At 40.9% G+C, this 19,904-nt stretch overlaps 1 protein-coding gene across 2 annotated transcripts; it reads left to right on the top strand.

Annotated features, from left to right (window-relative positions):
- Positions 1–5,753: 5,753 nt before the first annotated feature.
- Positions 5,754–19,452, top strand: GNAT3 (G protein subunit alpha transducin 3). Of its 2 annotated transcripts, none has more exons than XM_087935635.1 (8): positions 5,754–5,910; positions 10,410–10,452; positions 12,864–13,005; positions 15,479–15,636; positions 16,699–16,827; positions 17,630–17,759; positions 17,959–18,112; positions 19,262–19,452. In XM_087935635.1, the coding sequence occupies exons 1-8, from the start codon at positions 5,793–5,795 to the stop codon at positions 19,450–19,452; spliced, it is 1,065 nt and encodes a 354-aa protein (XP_087791761.1). In that variant the 5' UTR covers positions 5,754–5,792. The 2 variants fall into 2 exon arrangements, with proteins under 2 accessions (XP_087791761.1, XP_087791760.1); XM_087935634.1 differs by having other exon boundaries at positions 12,864–13,020.
- Positions 19,453–19,904: the final 452 nt, after the last annotated feature.

Below are 19,904 nucleotides of genomic sequence, written 5' to 3'. Positions count from 1 at the left end.
CAGAGTCAGCCTCTTGCCCCCAACAACCTAGGATCTCATTTTACCGACCTCAGAAGGACAAAAGGCTGAATCAAACTTTCAGCCGGTCAGGATCGAACTCCTGGCAGTGGGCAGAGTTAGCCTGCAAAACTCCATTCTAACCACTGCACCACCATGCCTCCTGTATTAACTGCTTATTCTGACACACACACACATGCATATATGGCCTAGTTCTGATGATAACATAAAACCAAGCCAACTAGAGAAAGTAGAGAATATTTGTAGCTCAAGTTTGGTGTGTTTTCTGGCTTGAGCCTGGTGAGATTTGAACTGCCAAATTGCAGGCAGCCGGCAGTCAGCAGAAGTAGCCTTGAAGTACTGCAGTCTAACCATTATGCCACTATGGCTCATAACTGAATATTGAACTGCTGTTTTTTAAAAGTGTATCTTTCTTTTATTGGTTTTATTCAGGGGTGGGCTTCAAAAATTTTAGCAACCGGTTATCTGCCTGGTTGCTGGGTGGGTGTGGCCATGGTGGGCATGGCCTAGTCAGCCTCCTGCACCATGGTGTATGGGGAGGGTGTTTTCGCCCTCCCTGGGCTTTGGAGGCTTTCCTTGAGCCTCCAGGAGGGCAAAAATGGCCTCCCTGGGCTCCAAAGGCTCTCTGCAGGCTGGAAATGGGCCCATTTCAGGCCTTCCTGAACTCCTTGGAGGCCTGATTTTTGCCCTCCCTGGGCTCTGGAGGCTTTTCTCAAGCCTCCAGGAGGGCAAAAACAGACCCCGGGCTCCGGAGGCCCTTTGGAGGCCAGAAACAGGCCCATATCCAGCCTTCTGGAGCCTCTGGGAGGCCCATTTTTGCTCTTCTTGAGTCTCCACATGGGCCCTGCACTTACCTAGCATCCAAAATGGGCTGTGTGGAGACTCCTGGGATTGGCTGGGAGGGGCCAGTCAGTTCACCGAATTGGTAATTAAAAATGATAAAATTAGCTACCGGTTTGCCCAAACCGGTGCGAACCAGTAGAAGCTCATCCCTGGTTTTTATTGCCCTGCTTCTGCCATAAATAAGTTGCCTTTCTGGAATGGAATTTAAAGTACAATGCTTAACGAAGTTTAAAGTTGAAATGGAACATTTTGATTTGATTTGAATCACTTGATTTGAACAATTTTCAGCTTAGTAAGATCACACTTGGAATATTGCATCCAGTTTTGGTCACCACATTATGCAAGAAAGTTTTTGAGACTTTGGAAAAAGTGCAAAGAAGAGCAAGTAAGGTGATTGAAGGCCAGGAGATTAAAACAGTTGCAACAGGAATTGGGTATGGCTAATCTAGAGTAAAGAGGGACTAGGGATGACGTGATAGCAGTCTTCCAGTATTTGAGGGGCTGCCCCAAAGAAGGGGAGTGGTCAAGTTATTCTCCAAAGTAGCCCAGGGCAGGACAAGAAACAATGGGTAGAAGCTAATCAAGGAGAGAACCAATCTAGAACCAAGGAGAAACTTCCTAAAAATGAGGACAATTAACCAGTGGAATGGCTTGTTTTCAGAAATTGTGAGTGCATCATCACTGAAGGCTTTGAAGAAGAGACTGGACAGTCACTTATGTGAAATAGCTTAGGGTCTCCTGCTTGAGCAAGTGGGTTGGACTAAAAAACCTCCAAGGTTCCTCCCAGCTCTACTTTGAATTGAAATTGAAACTTTCCCTATACAAACATCCTCACTAATTGGAGATGCAATGAATCACATTTACTAAGTTTCAGGATTCAAACCAGCAGGAAAAAGGAAAATAAAAACAACCCCTTTCATTCTCCCCATTCCTTATCCAGAGAAAACATTTCTTCTTCATTAAACAAAATGAACACTTTGGTTCCAGGCACTTAGATTATTACAAAGCTCATTTCTATAATAGTTTGGAGCAAAATTATTCCCTATTGCATGAATCGCTATTACAGTTATGTACTTCCCAACAGTAGGAGCGCCCTCTAGTGTACAATAGCAGTCAAACATCCACATGCAATCAATCACATGTATTTTGTCAAGAATAACTTAATAAAATATTAATTATACTGTAGGTGTTAACTACCAACTGATGGGTATCTCAAAGGGATTGTCCCGAATGCTTTGTTCTTTTTTTTCTCTTTGAAATAAGATGATACATTAAAACATGAAGCTTCTTTGCACAGCACCAAATCTATTGTTCATTTTGCTTCCAATGTTGACTTATATTTCTCTCCAAGTCACATATGATCAAGCCTTCAAGGTCACCAAGGAAAGGAACAATAGTTACTTCAGAGATATTTTATTATTATTATTATTTATTTCTAAAGCTTGGCAACTTTAAGATAGGTGGACTGTCACTAAATGAACTTTGTAAGTCAAGGATTAGCTGTTCTAAACAAAATACAGGCAGAATGATTATAGCTTCTTGCTCACACGTTCTTCTTTCCCAAGAGTGAATAATTTGGGGGGAACCTTCTCCCTCCCCAATTTCATCCCTTCCATATCTCCCAGGGTTCCTTCATCCCTTCCGTATCTCCCAGGGTTCTCCCAGGGTTCCTTCATCCCTTCCGTATCTCCCAGGGTTCCTTCATCCCTTCCGTATCTCCCAGGGTTCCTTCATCCCTTCCGTATCTCCCAGCGTTCCTTCATCCCTTCCGTATCTCCCAGGGTTCCTTCATCCCTTCCGTATCTCCCAGGGTTCCTTCATCCCTTCCGTATCTCCCAGGGTTCCTTCATCCCTTCCGTATCTCCCAGGGTTCCTTCATCCCTTCCGTATCTCCCAGGGTTCCTTCATCCCTTCCGTATCTCCCAGCGTTCCTTCATCCCTTCCGTATCTCCCAGGGTTCCTTCATCCCTTCCGTATCTCCCAGGGTTCCTTCATCCCTTCCGTATCTCCCAGGGTTCCTTCATCCCTTCCGTATCTCCCAGGGTTCCTTCATCCCTTCCGTATCTCCCAGGGTTCCTTCATCCCTTCCGTATCTCCCAGGGTTCCTTCATCCCTTCCGTATCTCCCAGGGTTCCTTCATCCTTTCCGTATCTCCCAGGGTTCCTTCATCCCTTCCGTATCTCCCAGGGTTCCTTCATCCCTTCCGTATCTCCCAGGGTTCCTTCATCCCTTCCGTATCTCCAAGGCCAGGTTTAATTTCCATCACACTTTCTCAAGAATGAAAGTGAACATTATATGTAGCCCAAGGTACACACTCTGCTAGAGAGAAGTTCCCTGAGGATGGGCTCCAAAGCTCAGAAGATGAATTCTCTGGTGATCGACCGAGATTGGATCCTGCAGCACACTCTGAGACTCAAATGTTGGTCAACCTTTTAAAAAGTCCATCCAAGCTTTGTTACTAAAATAAAGTCAACATTAAAGCAGACTGACATTGTCACAATGCAAGCGGGGAGGTGTTACTTTTTGGAATGGAGGTATACTCGGTAACCAAGGTGGCAACGGACATAGAAATACACTGGAGGCCTTTTTTAATATGTTTGTATGTGTCTGTGTGTATATGTATGCCATATAAAGAAGGTATTTACAGAAGGTATTTACAACAGTGTGATTAACCATAGTGCTGGTGTTGGGTTACTGTACATGTCCCTACCAGCAACTTTCCCCTTGCTCTGTCATCCTTATCATCCAGATGTATCACCCCAACCTCACATAAAGGATTATCGAAGGATTAGTAGGACAGTTAAATTTCGGGAGACTAATAATGAAATAATACAGTCAAACAAATCAACAATCTGTCCAGGTCAGAGTGATCCAAAGAAGATCAAATAGGAGCCAAGATTCAAAAGGGATATAAGCCCACACAGACAACGTCCATGTCTGGTTTCAATTGGTCACATCTTCCACTGCTTTCAGATGAATCAATGCCTAACTCAAGGATGTCCAACCTTATGGCTTCCTGGGCCACATTAAGTGAAGACGAATTGTCTTGGTTGCATATAAAATATATAATTGTCAGTCCAAGCTCAACTCGAACCTTTAAGTAAGAATGACCCTTGACTCCATTTAATGAAAAAGCTATAGTTTACTAAAGGTCAAGTGGAATACGGTAAAGCAAAGCCAGAATTGAAATTTGCATGCAACACGCACACACCCCTGGCACTTCCCCCTGCTAGTTTCCTATTGTCCAATCATATTTGAATGTGGGGTTTGGGGAATGGTCTCTCACTCTCCAACTGTGGGCTGGTTGGCATGCAAGTACACACCATCATTAGCCATCTGACCTTGAAGTTGTGTCTCCAAAAGGTATGGTAAATATTGAACCTTTTCCTTCCCATCTACTCTCTCCCCCCAGAGTTCATGGTAGACTGACATTGAGCAATAGCAAGCACAGGTGTGAGATGGCAGTTCTGACAGTAATATAATCAATATATATAGAATAGAATAGGAATAGGAATAGAAAATAGAATAGAATAGAGCAGAATAGAATATAGAATAGAATAGGAATATAGAATAGAATAGGAATATAGGATAGGATAGGATAGGATAGAATAGAATAGAATAGAATAGAATAGAATAGAATAGAGCAGAATAGAATATAGAATAGGAATATAGAATAGAATAGGAATATAGGATAGGATAGAATAGAATAGAATAGAATAGAATAGAATAGAATAGAATAGAATAGAATAGAATAGAATAATGGAATAGAATGGAAATGGAGAATAGAATAGAATAGAATAGGAATATAGAATAGGATAGGATAGGATAGGATAGGATAGGATAGGATAGGATAGGATAGGATAGGATAGGATAGGATAGGATAGAAAATATGAAATGGAATGGGGAAAAAAGAATTCTGCGAGTTTACAAGATGGATGGCATAAGGAACAAAGCTGTTACAGAATCTGGTAGTCCTGCTAGAAATACTTCAAAACAGAGGTGGTCTTCTGACCAGTTCTGGAGAACCGGTAGCGGAAATTCTGAGTAGTTCAGAGAAACGGCAAATCCCACCTCTGACTGGCTGTACCCCCATGTATTTTCCACCTCGCGAGTCCCAGCTGATTGGCTGGGTCTTCTTTTGTTGCCCTGCACAGGAGAACAGAGCTGGGAAGCAGGTTAGTGGGATAGGGAGGGAATAGGGATTTTACAGTAACCTTCCCCTGCCACACCCACCAAGCTATGCCCACTTGCCCTGCCGTGAAGTGGGTGTGTGGGGTCTCTAACAATGCTTTGAGCTCTAAGCACATAGCGCTTATAAGCAGTATACTGAAGAACCGGAAGTGAGTTTCCTATAAACTTCTCTGTTGTCCTCACCACTCTCTGTAGGGATTTTCTATCTCAGGCACTGCTGGCCATCCAACCAAACAGTGATGCAGTTTGTTAAAATGCACATAAATAAATGCACATAATAATGTTAAAAGTTTTACCATCTTGTAGAACCACATTACTAGCCATCCAGGGCTGCAAGTTGGACAGACCTGGACTAAATCATCCCACATTCATTGAAGAAATTGGAAGTATTTCATTTAGTTTCAGAACATATTTTCCTTCCGGAGAAATGTTGACAAAAAAAAAAAAAACCCTGATGGAATGCCCAGAGTTTGTTTCTGCTTTGCCTGACTTTTAGGCAAATGTTCCAAAGGTTTAGGCAAATGTTCAAAACAACATTTGCATGTCTGATGTGATAATGAGTAGATGACATGAGACATCCAACCTACCTTCTTAGACATGGGGTGGCTCCAAAGCCAACGAAAGCAAGCTAAAGAAGTTCTCTCCTACCTTTCTTGGAATTTACCTGCTCCATTTTTTTGTACTTTTTTTTTTTCAATTATTGCTTGGACACATAAGTCTGCATCACAAAAATCCACAATATGGGGAGCAGAATCAGCTCTGCATCTAAAGAATCGATGAAGCGATCACGAGAGCTTGAAAAAAGACTTAAGGAAGATGCAATCAAAGATTCTAGGACAGTCAAGTTGCTGCTGCTGGGTAAGCAAAGATATTTACATTTTGATCTTCAAACTGATTCGCTGACAGCTTGTAAGAGCCGATCTGTCTGATCTGCTTATTTTAAAATCTAGCGGGGCTGAAGAAGGATTTTTTTTTTAAAAAAAGGTAATAATTGGCAGGTATGTTGCAAATCGTAAATCTCAGATCAAATCCAGCCTTTCTGGAAAAAGCAGACAGCGGACTGTGATTTTGCCTTTAAACTGAGAGCTGCGATCCAATTCGCAGATGGAAGTCTGAACAAGGAATTGTTGTTGCTAGTTGTGAACTTGTGTTCAATCCATTGCGACCCCATGGACAATGTTCCTCCAGGCCTTCCTTTCCTTTACCATCCCCTGGAGTCCAATTAAGGTCACAGTGACTGCTTCAGGGACTCCATCCAGCCACCTCCTTCTCTGCCATCCCCTTTTTGCCCAAGGAGCAAGGAGAGAGTTCCCCAAATACTGATGGCTGAGTTATAACAGATAATCAGAGTTGGAAGGGACCTTGTAGGTCATCTAGTCCAACCCTTCACCCAAGTGGGAGACTCTACACCATTTCTGACAAATGGCAGTCTAATCTCTTCTTGAAGGTCTCAAGTGATGAAGCTCCCACAACTTCCAAGAGCAACTTTTGTTCCATTGGTTAATTGTTCTCACTGTCAGAAAGTTTCTCCTTATTTCCAGGTTGAATCTCTCCTTGTTCAGTTTCCATCCATTATTCCTTCTCTGGCCTACAGGCGCTTTAGAAAATAGCTTGACTCCCTCCTCTCTGTGGCAGCCTGTCAAATATTGGAAGATCGCTATCATGTCTCCCCTGGTCCTTCTCTTCACCAGACTAGCCAAGCCCAGTTCCTCTAACTGTTCTTCATATGTGATATGAGTTACACATTAAAATCTCAGTATACATTTGCCAAAGCAGAAATCTACACAAGTTGTGTGAGAACCAGGGCAATTGAACTAAGAGATTTGCTTATATGATTTAATTTTGCTTCTTTTACTTTTAATTCAGGTTTGGGGATGTCAATTTGCAACATGCCTTGTGGCCTAATGTGTGCATCATTTGATAAGCAAGATTTCCTTTGGTCAGGAGATATAATTAAATACAAAACAAATAAATAGTGAATTACGTTAATGCATGAAGTCTGCATCTTTCTGTGTGGGTCATCTCTATATCTTTCAAACCTATGACTAAACCAGGTGAAGAACAGTTGCAGAAATTGAATATGGCCAGTCTAGAGAAAAAAAAAGGACTAGGGGAAATATGATAGCAATCTTCCAATATTTGAGGGCCTGCAACAAAGAAGAGAGAGTCAACCTATTGTCCAAAGCACCAGAAGGAAGGACAAGAAGGAGTAGATGGAAACTCATCAAGGAGAGAAGCAACTTAGAATTAAGGAGAAATTTCTTGACAGTAATGAATCAGTGGAACAGCTTGCTTTCAGAAATTGTGGGTGCTTCAATACTGGAAGTTTATAAAGAGACTGGACATCTACTTGTCCAGAAAGTTATAGGGGCTTCTGCTTGGGGATTGGACTAGAAGACCTAAAACATATGAAGAATGGTTACAGGAACCAGGCCTGGCTAGTCTGGTGAAGAGAAGGACCAGGGGAGACATGATAGCCGTCTTCCAATATTTGAGGGGATGCCACAGAGAGGAGGGGATCAAGCTATTCTCCAAGGCACCCGAAGACCAGACAAGGAGTAATGGATAGAAACTGATCAAGGAGAGATTCAACCTGGAAATAAGGACAGTGAGAACAATCAACTAATGGAACAGCTTGCCCTCGGAAGTTTTGGGAGCTTCATCCCTGGAGGCTTTCAAGAAGAGATTGGGCTGCCATTGATCAGAAATGGTGTAGGGTCTCCTGCTTGAGCAGGGGTTGGACTAGATGACCTCCAAAGTCCCATTCCCTTTCCAAATCTGTCATTCTGTTAATGATTTATCCTCAGATGAATAGTAGAAATATCAGAACTTTCCTAACTTTTTTTTTTTTTACAATATTTACAAGACCTCTTGCGGCTTATTAAATCAACTTATGTTAAATAGGGCCTTTGCCTGTTAAAAATATAACTGTACTGGAAAGAATTTAGCCCGTGAGATGTGCCTCCCGGTCACCTCTAATGGAATTGCATGACAACATTTGACATAGTTTCCCTTCTGTCACCTGAGAGGAGTGGAATGATTCAGCCGAATGCCCTTCATGTTCTAAAAATGCCAGCAGGTTATGTAAAAAGACAAATAGGAGTGCAGGGGACAACGTGATTGTATGTTAAAGCTGTGATTTCAAAGTTAAGAGTCACAGAATTGGAAGGAGGATATTTAGTGGAATCGCTCTGAGATCGAAGACGCAGCTTCTGTTCGAAGGGTTCCGGTGACGGAAAGTTTGCAGTTGCTTTAAATGATTGTTTGATCATTCCCGTGCATTTAGCTGCTAAAGGTCTCCAAAAATTATTTAGCCAAAAATATCCTCTCTTGTGACTTACATTAGATCTAGTCTGATCTTTTGGGATTGCAGAGAGTAAATTCTTCCAGAAGGGACACCGAGATTGGAAACCTTTGTCCAAATGACAAACGCAAGCATTGCACACTCACTGTGTGAGGAGTGCCCTCCTCACAGCAGATACACAAAAGGGACAGAGCTGTTGTGGTGCCAGCATAGTGACAAAAGCTTTGTTGTTTTCTGCACCCCACTCCTTGAGCCTTAGTTACACCCTGATCTGCATCTTCTAGATTTCTTGATCTGCAGTTTCTAGATTGCCAGATTAGAAGGTCTGGTTTCCCAAATGGATTTAACCTATTAGATCTCCTCCCCTGTTCCTTTTCCCAGGATTGCATTTGTTCTGTGTGGTTACCAACATCTGCTTGCTTGTATGTATTCATAACTATGTTTTTACTTATACCTATTATCTTGTAAGCAATTGACATAAATAAATAAATAAATAAATAAATAAAATAAAATAAAATAAAATAAAATTGTTCAGTTCCAACAGCAATTCCATCAATGTACAATAGAGCAAAGTAATTGTTCTTTGGCTGGTTTGTTATGGAGTGTGACAGGGTTAATAGGTTGAGAATGACCAACCTGAAGTCATCCAGATGCCTCTTTGTAGGAATATTTATTTGTTTTGTTTTTATTTTATTTGTTTGTCAAACATGTACAAGAAAACAAGTATAGGCATGAACATAAACATAGGTATGACATATCCATCTTGGTCCTGTAAGATTTTAATTCTTCTTTATTTATTTTTATGGAAGGTGAACAAGAGAACTTGTGGTCCATTAGCAGGATCAAGTGAAAGATCTGAGAATTATTACTTGGAATGATTACTCTTCCTATAATTGTTCCCTCACTTTCCAGATACATTTGGGTCAACCTATTTTCCAAAAAGCACCAGAGGACAGGACAAGAAGCAATGGGTGGAAATAATCAAGGAGAGAAAGCCAAGGAAAAATTTCCTGACAGTCAGAGAAATTAATCAGTGGAACATCTGGGCCTTCAGAAATTGTGGGTGCTCCATCACTGCAGGCTTTCAAGAAAAGATTGGACAGCTATTTGTCTAAAATGCTGTAGGGTTTCCTGCTTGAATAGGGGATTGAACTATAGCATTTCCAAGGTTGCTTCCAACTCTGTTATTCTGTTCTATTCTATCATCTATACTGTAATCCTCTAACTTTCCATATATTTTGCATGTATGTGATTTTGTTTTGCAGGTCTTTCTGCTCTATAATAAAAACCCCGTTAACCAAAATCACTAAAGATCAGCTCTGTCCCCACCCAAAATGCACTTAATCAGGTTTTGTGTTTGTCACGTCCCAAGTGCCAAAGCTGATTGTGGACAAAATTGTCACTCTATCTATGTAAAATTACCCATTGCACAATAATAATAATAACAATAATAATAAATTGCATAGTCACCGAGTTGGAAATGGATGCTTTCTTGATCGTTCGTTGTTTTTTTTTAACATCAAGGGATGCTTTCCATATGATTGATGCTTTCCTGTTGTCCATTTGCCCAAATTAGGGGCAAATTACTTACATGCAAATCCAAATGCTAAAGAACATGCAGACGTTTGGATAGACAAATAAATAAATATTTAATAGCAGCAGAGCAGGCTTTTTTGACTGGAGATATGCTTAAGGGAAGAAAGAAACGCAAATTAAGGTTTGAAGTGGCTTTTTGAAACCCTGGCTAAGAGGAAATTGGTTGAGCCAATAAAAATATAGCTCAATTTAAGACAATTTTGTCCGTGTCCATATGTCATATAGACCAGTGGTGGGATTCAAAAAAATTTACTACTGGTTCTATGGGTGTGGCTTAGTGGGCATGGGTGTGGCTTGGTGGGCATGGCAGGGGAAGGATACTGTAAAATCTCCAGTCAGAAGTGGTATTTGCCAGTTCTCCAAACTACTCAAAATTTCCGCTACCGGTTTTCCAGAACTGATCAGAACCTGCTGAATACCCACCTCTGATATAGACACTTATTTTTCTTTCTTGCAGGAGCTGGTGAATCAGGCAAGAGCACTATTGTGAAACAAATGAAGTAGGTTTATCAAAAAAAAATTTAAATAAATATTTTATTCGATTTTCACAGATTAAAAACATAAAATAAAACTTTATACATCATTGTATCAACATCAAGACATCTTTTACATTTCCTTATTATCTTTCTATATATAATTTCTTATTCCATGTTGTTATAAAGAAAATGTTAGACTGTATAGAGATGGACAGGCTAACGTTGAAATTAAAAGATAAGGAAGATTCGATATATTATATGGTCTGGGACGCCTGGTATGAATGGTTTAAAAATAAAAAGAAATTAGAATGGCAATTAGGTAAGGAATAAGAAACTATGTAAATATGTATTAAGGAGAAAATTGAGGTGTAAGATGACTATATATTGATTTGTAGTAAGAGTAAGGAAAGAATTATGCAATGGTAACAAAACTTAGATCACTTTGTGAACCAATATTATATCTGTGACCAGCATTAAAACTGAAAACTAACTTTTTTATATAAGATGGATAACTATCAGATGCATATTGTATTGCAGTTGTGTCAAAAGTACTCTGGGTTGAAAGGATTAGCTGGTGATACTTGCATTGCTTGGGGGTTGCCAGTTGAGGCCTCCTGCAATGCCTCTGATAGGAGCTGGAGTGAAGGATGGGAGCTCACCCCACCCATGGCAGCACTCAGGTCTCAAACATAGGCTTGCTAATTTCCAACCCAGTGCCCAAATCACATGAGCTACCATGCACCTTATCAAATGTATATAACTGCTGATGATGTAGGGTGTAGAGGTATTAGAATTTCTGTTTATATATAACACCACAGAGCAAACCAAGAGCACAGTCACCATGTACGTTACTGCTCAACTGTTTAACTGTAACAGGAAACTCTATTTAGAACAGAAGAGCATAAGAGTATATACTATAGATCCAAACTTGTAAACACTGCCATCTACTGGCTGAATGCTATTGTAGTTGCATAAAAATACATTCCAAGGAAGAATTCCAACAGGAGGTGTTCAAGAATAGATATCATAGAATTAGCAAACTAACTAGTTTTATAGTACAATTAGGTATTGGTTCCACCTATAGCATATTAGACCAAACATGCTGAAATGAAGCAGTAGTGTACTTACTGTAGAAAGAGAAATTGGGCAAGTTGCATGATGAAGGTTTCTAACCTAGTTTGTACCTTCTTTATATTACTAAAAAAAAGTGTTATGGAAAGGTGAGGTGGCTACTAATATGCAGGTAGCTGTTTATTTAATGACTGTTCAAAGACAGTTTACAGGCATATTAAAATGAGGTACGCTGGTTTCAAATATATAATGTTGTCTCTACACGGATTTGACATCCCTCTCTCTACGTGTAGTCTTCTATCTGTATGTAGACAATTTGTGTTGGTGAAATTCTGCTGCTGAAGATCTTCAGCATGTACAATTAACTATGTTTAATCTCTCAAACATAGATTAGATGTTTAGACAGCATATTATGACCTTGCGGATCCCAGGTTATCTGTTTATCTATCTATATAAAAGCAAAATACCACTCATGCATCATCACAAAATCTCCAGAACTTGAAATTTGGTACGTATGTTCCTCTTGGCTTCTAGGGGTTCACTAAGAAAGGATTTTTTTAAATGACCATCTGAGCGTTAGTATTTCCTATATTATTATTATTATTATTATTATTATTATTATTATTATTATTATTATTATTATTATTATTATTATTGCTATTATTATTATTATTATTATTATTATTATTATTATTATTGCTATTATTATTATTAACATGCTCTGATGCTAAGAAGTTCTACTCCCTCTCCCCACCTGAAAAGAAATCTCTTCCAAAGGCAAAACACAAGCTGAGGAGAGGAGTTTCAGTACCAGTTTTATTTTCACAGCAGCACCAAGCAGCTTTAGTACAGAACAGTTGGCTTAAGCCATGCTCAGGCTCCTTGCTGTCTCCTTCTTGCTCACACAGCAAATACTGTTTTAATTTCCAAACAGCCCTCAATTCTCTCACACACTGACAGGACGCTAGCCAGATGAATACCGATGGATGCTGGTAGGCAGAGGCAGAATATTTTTTCCCTTTATTTTCCTCCCCAAAAACTAAGCCCGATCACATAGTTTTGTAGCAAAGCACGGGGATCCAGCTAGTCTATTATAAACTTCCACCACCTCTTCTAGGATAGCTAAGTGTACCACAGATTAACAGATATCCTAGGCTTTGTAAGATCATAACATGCTGTCTAATCTTGCGCACATAATTATGCATAGCTATCTTAGACGGCTTTGAAAAACAGGTTGCTCCAAAAATAATTATGCATTCGTCGTTTGAGATTGGATTGCAAACTTGCTAATTTCCATTTCTTTCGGACTCCACCTGTGTTTTTGGCTGTTATTCTCATTCTGCCTTCTTTCTGATGCCTTCCAGGATCATCCATAACCATGGCTACACGGATCAGGAATGCGAGGAGTACAAATTGGTGGTTTACAGCAACACCCTGCAGTCCATTCTGTCGATTGTAAAGGCTATGTCTGCCCTGGGAATCGAATATGAGAATGTGCAAAGCACTGTGAGTGTGAGGCCTGTGACAGAAACCCACATGAAGAAAGGCAATGCCACCCTACCTGATGATATGCATTATAATAGTGTATAGGTGCTGCAGTGGTCTATGGGGATTCTCAAAAGCACCTTAGGGACAACTGTCCAGGTCACAGTAGTCCCAAAAGCGCTTTTGCAAAAGGCAACTGGACTTCATTTTTCCTTGAAGGTATTTTGCTCCTCATCCAAGAAGCTTCTTTGATTCTGATTGAAAAAGCAGATTTCCCCAAGCTATTCCCCACCATTCAGTTAGAGCTGAAGAAGGTTTTCCTTTCCTTTCCTTTCCTTTCCTTTCCTTTCCTTTCCTTTCCTTTCCTTTCCTTTCCTTTCCTTTCCTTCCTTCTTTCTTTCCTCTTCCTCCCCTTCCTTCTTTCCTTCATTTTTTCCTTCCTTCCTCCTCTTCACTTTCCTCCCTTCCTCATCCTCCTCTCCTTCCTTCCTTCCTTCCTTCCTTCCTTCCTTCCTTCCTTCCTTCCTTCCTTCCTTCCTTCCTTCCCTTCCTCCTTCTCCTCCTCTTCCTTCTTTTTTTCTTCATTCTTCCTTCCTTCCTCCTCCTCACTTTTCTCCCTCCCTCCTCCTCCTCTCCTTCCTTCCTTCCTTTCTCCTCCTCCCCTTCCTTTTTCCTTCATTTCTTCCTTTGTCCTCCTCACTTTCCTCCCTCCCTCCTCCTCCTTTCCTTCCTTCCTACCTTCCTTTCTTCCCCTTTCCTTCCTTCCTTTTTCCTTCCTTTCTTCCTTCCTACCTTCCTTCCTCCTCCTTTCTTCTTTCCTTCATTTCTTCCTTCCTTCCTTCTCTCACTTTCCTCCCTCCTCCTCTGCTTCCTTCCTTCTTCCCTCCCTCCTTTCTTCCTTTTCTATGTCCCCCTTACCTCAGTTAACAGCTTGCTGTTCAAAAATATATATTGCAATCAAAATACTAAAGAAAACATCTGAAAACAATAAAATCATTCAAAATAAATATACACACTAGTAGCCGCCAAAATATTTGACCCATTAGCAATACAGCCAAGGAATGTAGCTATATTTAATATATTTATTAAATTTATATGCCAGACATCTCACTGTCAAGTGACTCCAATTCTTTGATTTACTTCCTGATAGGCATTAGACTTTGCCTATCCTACCTGTCAATGAATACTTCAGATTCAGCCATAACAATACAAGAGCAAACAATAGATACAAACTCAAGGTAAACCTCATCAAACATGATTGCAGGAAATAGGACTTCAGCAACACTGTGGTCAATGTCTGGAATACTCTACCTGACTCTGTGGTTTCTTCCCCAAACCCCCAAAACTTTAACCTTAGACTTTCTACTGTTGACCTCACCCCTTCCCTAGGGGGTGTGCATAAGCGGACCAACGTGCCTACCGTCCCTGTCCTATTGTTTCTTTTTTATTCGTATCCATTTCATGCATTCAAAGCCATGCTTATACCTGTTATCTAATACTTGCTTGACAAATAAATAAATAAAATAAATATGTTGGAAAGAACCCAGCCTGCAGGGAGGAGGAATCAAGCATAGAGCTAGCCTGGAGTCACTGCACAACTGCAAAAGGACTCAGGCTGACTCTCTCTCTTAAGTTCCTTGGAGCCTTATCTGATGGTTCCCAGATGTTGGCTACTGGGAGATTCCTGTATTATAGGTAGAACATAGTAAAGTAGGTTAGCTTGAATTTTGTACGTGTGGGACTGGTTCCTTACACCTGACAACATATAATGTATTTCCTGTAAATAAATCTAGTTTTAATATCTGCTTCAGTCTCCCTTGCTCAGTCCACAGGAATCATCTCTCTCAGGTGCCCAAAGCCCCTTAAAATATTTATTATCCTATCAATCTCCTTATCCAGCACTTGCCATTAAACATTAAAATTACATTCCCAGTAGTATACCTATTGAAGGGATGCGGTGGCACAGTGGCTAAGACACTGAGCTTGTCGATCAGAAAGGTCGGTAGTTCGGCAGTTTGAATCCTTAGCGCCATGTAACGGAGTGAGCTCCCATTACTTGTCTCAGCTTTTGCCAACCTAGCAGTTCAAAAGAATGTAAAAAATGGAAGTAGCAAAATAGGGACCCCTTTGTTGGGAAGGAAACAGCGTTCCATGCGCCTTCAGAGGCATTTAGTCCTGCCGGCCACATGACCACGGATACATCTTCGGACAGCACTGGCTCTTCAACTTTGTCATGGAGATGAGCATTGCCCACATAGAGGCAGAAACGAGTAGCATGCATGTACGAGGGGAACCTTTACCTTTTAGTGTACATATTGTTTGTTGATTTTGTTATTCATTCATTGATTGCAATATTTCTCTACCATTCCGGACCTCCTTTGCAAAGAGGGTTTAAGCTTCACCTGAAATTCTGAACATCCAACTGGCAGGACCCCCCCGCCCCCATTTAGGAGCACGATAAAGAAGCGATTCATGCTCAGTTATTTAATTTCAGGAAGACGAAAAGCAGCTTTACGCCGTGGTGGAGATCACAGAGGATGGGTCCATGACTTCTGAACTGGCTGGCATCATCAAGCGCCTGTGGAAGGATCCAGGGATCCAGGCTTGTTTTGAGAGAGCATCCGAGTATCAGCTCAACGACTCTGCTGCTTAGTGAGTGGCTTCCTTGCCATCGAACTCATTACCTGAAGGGCCTTAGATTCCTCGGATGAAAACCGCAAACTGGTAGAGATGCACAGGGCTTCACAGATTGAATGCATTTTGAGTATCTAATCCTGAGGTTTCCATAGTTCTTTTTTCCATACAGTGGTCATCTGCAACGATTTAATTGCAATCAGATTTGCTTTTTTTTCCCCCTGAATGTATCCTCTGCAAAGATTAGAAGATTCTGTTCTTCTTTTCAAGCGGGACAGACCTGATTTCGTTTTGCAAAATGTTGATAAATGGATCTCTTTCTCTTTCTCACTTTCTCCTTCCCTACTTATCTTTCTGTTTGTGTCTCTCTCTTTTTTCTCTTTCTGTGTGTCCCTTTCTCTCTCTCTTTCTCTCTCTGTGTGTCTCTCTCCCTCTATTTCCTTTTCTCTCTCTTTCTCTCTCTGTGTCTCTATTTCTCTTTTTCTGTGTTTCTCTCTCTCTTTCTCTCTTTCTCACTCTTTCCCTTTCTCTCTTTCTTTTCCTCTCTGTGTGTCTCTCTTTTTCCCTCTTGTTTTCTTTCTCTCTCTTTCTCTTTCTCTTTCTCTCTTTCTCTTTCTCTCTGTCTCTATTTCTGTTTCTCTGTGTCTCTCTTTCTCTCCCTCTTTTCCTTTCTCTCTCTCTCTCTTTCTCTGTGTGTCTCTCTTTCTCCCTCTTGTTCCCTTTCTCTCTCTTTCTCTCTCTCTGTCTCTCTTTCTCTTTCTCTGTGTTTCTCTCTCTCTTTCTCTCTCTCTTTCTCTCTCTCTTTCTCTCTCTCTCTCTCTCTTTCTCTTTCTTGTCTCTCTTTCTCCCTCATTCCCTTTCTCTCTCTCTTTCTCTCACATTCTGTCTCTATTTCTCTTTCTCTCTGTGTATGTCTCTTTCTATCTCTGCCTCTCTCTTACTTTCTCTCTCTCTCTCTTTCTCTCTCTCTTTCTTCGTGTCTCTTTCTCTCTCTTTCTCACCCTCTCTTTCTCTCTTTTTCTTTCTCTCTCTCTCTTTCCCCCTTCTCTCTTTTCCTTTCTATCTCTCACATTGATGCAGTTACCTCAATGATTTGGACAGACTGACATCTCCTGGCTATGTCCCCAATGAGCAAGATGTCCTTCGCTCACGAGTGAAAACAACGGGAATTATTGAGACCCAGTTTTCTTTCAAGGACTTGCACTTTCGGTAACCAAGTCAATTTTTTTTTTCATTCAAGTTCTCTTTCCAGTGAATATACGGCATGTAGGATCCCATAAAAATCAGGGGGTTTTGGGAGGTTTGTGGTCAAACCAGGTTAAGATGATGGTGATCAAACATCAACGCAGAGCAGAGCCAGTGTGACATGACCTGGGGAAGCTGAGGTTGAGCTCCTGCCCTATAAAACCCATTCCATGCTCTGTTTAGCTTCTTCAAAGATGAACTCTGTTGATTTGTACAGATTTGATGTAATTAAGTTTGATGTGGAGAAATGCTTATTATATAATGTTATTGTAATAACTTCAGACCTTCTCTCCCTTCCTTCTTTCTCTCCTTCCTTCCTTCCTTCCTTTCTTTTTCATTCCTTCCCCCTTTCTTGCTTTCTTCCTCCCTCCCTCCCTTCCTTTCCTCCCTCCTTCCCTTCCCTCCTTTCTTTCTTTTTTCTTTTCTTTCTTTCTTACTTTCTGTATGTCTATCTTATTTCCTACCTTCTTCCTTTCCTTCCCTTCTTACCTCCCTCCCTCCCTCCCTCCCTTCCCTCTCTCCTTTCTTCCTTCCTCCCTTTCTTTTTCCCCTTCCTCCTTTCCACCCTTTCTTCCTTTCCTCCCTTCCTCACACTCTCCCTCCCTTCCTTCTCTTCCTCCCTCCTTCTCTTCCCTCCCTTCTTTCTTCCTTCCTTCCTTCTTTCCTTCCTTCCTTCCTTTCTTCCTTCCTTCTTCCCTCTGAAATGTGTTAACAGTGCACTAAGACACTAAGCGAGTATCTTATTAATCAAAGATTTGTTTCATAGGATGTTTGATGTGGGTGGACAGAGATCCGAGAGGAAAAAGTGGATCCACTGCTTTGAAGGAGTGACCTGTATTATCTTCTGTGCAGCCCTCAGTGCCTACGACATGGTCCTGGTGGAAGACAAGAAAGTGGTAAGTTGAAGGAGAAAGAGAGCGATTTACTACGTGGCGGAAAGGATATACTGCACTTCATCAAAACCCTCCTATATATATATATATATTTCCTTCTGGTTTGCTGGAAGAAGCTAATAGTCTGGATGTTCTTCTTCATAGGAGCAGTTAGGAATAATGGATTAATCTAACAACCGCCTTGTTTTTTTCCTTCTTGTAGAATCGAATGCATGAAAGTCTCAACCTCTTCAGCAGCATCTGTAACCACAAATGCTTTGCCAGCACTTCTATTGTGCTGTTTCTCAACAAGAAAGACCTTTTCCAAGAAAAAATCACTAAAACCAACCTTTGTGTCTGCTTTCCAGAATACGATGGTAAATTTTCTTCTTTGGGCAAAATTCAGACAGACAGACAGACAGACAGACAGACAGACAGACAGACAGACGGAGAGAGTTGGAAGGGACCTTGTAGGTCATTTAGTCCAACTCCCCCACCCAAGCAGGAGACCCTACACCATTTCTGACAGATGGGAGTCCAGTCTTTTCTGTCCAGTCTTTTCTTGAAAGCCTCCAGGGATGAAGCTCCCACAACTTTTAAAGGCAACTTCTGTTCCATTGGCTGATCATTCTCACTGTCAGAAAATGTCTCCTTATTTCCAGGTTGAATCTCTTTGTGATCAGTTTTCATCCATTATTCCTTGTCTGGCCTTCAAAGGTGCTTTAGAAAATAGCTTGACCCCTTGTCCTTTCTGTGGCAGTCCCTCAAATACTGGAAGACTTCTCTCATGTCTCCTCTGGTCCTTCTCTTCACTAGACTAGCCAAGCCCAGTTCCTGCAACCCTTCATCATATGTTTTAGCTTCCAGTCCCCTAATCCTCCTGGTTGCTCTTCTCTGCACTCTTTCTGGTGTCTCAACATCTTTTTTTATAATGTGGTGATCAAAACTGGATGCGGTATTCTAGGTGTGGCCCTACTAAGACTTTATAGAGTGGTATTAGTACCTCACTTGATCTTGATTGTATCCCTCTGTTAATGCAATTGGCTATTTTGGCTACTGCTACACATTGTTGACTCATATTTAATTGTCTACTAAGACTTCAAGATCCTTCTCATAGTTACTGCCTGGTTTCACCCAGTCTATAGGTGTATTTTTGTTTTTTTTCTTGCCTAAGCATAAGACTACTTTTCTCTACATCGAATTTCATTTTGTTAGATAGGGCCCAGGGTTCAAGTCTGTCAAGATCCATCTGGATCTTGAGCCTAGAGTGTTGGCTATTCCTGCCAGCTTAATATCATCCACAAATTTGGTAAATTTGGTATATGATTTTTCTGCACAGATCACATTCACACAATAGATTCATGCCCTTTTCCAACATTCAGATTCTTTGAATCCAGGCCTACCAAAATCTGCATTTTCTTGGTGGGTGTTGGGAATAGAAACCTTGTGTGGGTAAAGAAAGAACAAGGCATTCTAGACCACGATGCATTTTATGAAGAGTCCCCTTTGTGTTTCTCTCCATGCAGGACCCAACACTTTTGAAGACGCTGGAAATTATATTAAGAAACAATTTTTAGACCTGAACACCAGAAAAGGAGACAAGGAGATCTACGCCCACTTGACTTGTGCCACAGACACTCAGAACGTGAAATTTGTGTTTGACGCTGTAACAGATATAATCATCAAAGAGAACCTCAAAGATTGTGGACTCTTTTAAGCTCTTCACAACTTTTTTTTTCCTTTTCTTTTGCAAAATCTCATTTGCATCTCTTGAACTTTTTTGGGCAACGGGTTGCCATTTTGTGTAACTACTACTTCTTCTTCTTCTTCTTCTTCTTCTTCTTCTTCTTCTTCTTCTTCTTCTTCTTCTTCTTCTTCTTCTCCTCCTCCTCCTCCTCCTCCTCCTCCTCCTCCTCCTCCTCCTCCTCCTCCTCCTCCTCCTCCTCCTCCTCCTCCTTCTTCTTCTTCTTGTAGTTTGATGGTGGACACATATTACATGTTTGCTGTAAAATTCTAGATCACCACTAGAGGTCAGCAAAGAGATACAGCAAGCTAATGTTGCCACCTAGTGGTCATTCATCTGTTTGTAGCCAAGTTAGTGATTCAAGAAATATCAAGACCAAATTTACTTAATATCTTTAGTATCACCCCAGAGTTTGATATTGTCAA

The sequence above is a fragment of the Pseudonaja textilis genome, chromosome 5, assembly GCF_049901715.1.
Source record: "Pseudonaja textilis isolate UNSWEBS1 chromosome 5, rPseTex1.2, whole genome shotgun sequence".
Lineage (NCBI taxonomy): Eukaryota > Metazoa > Chordata > Lepidosauria > Squamata > Elapidae > Pseudonaja > Pseudonaja textilis.
Note: the sequence above shows the minus strand (reverse complement) of the source record. Positions and strands in the feature narration are given on the sequence as shown.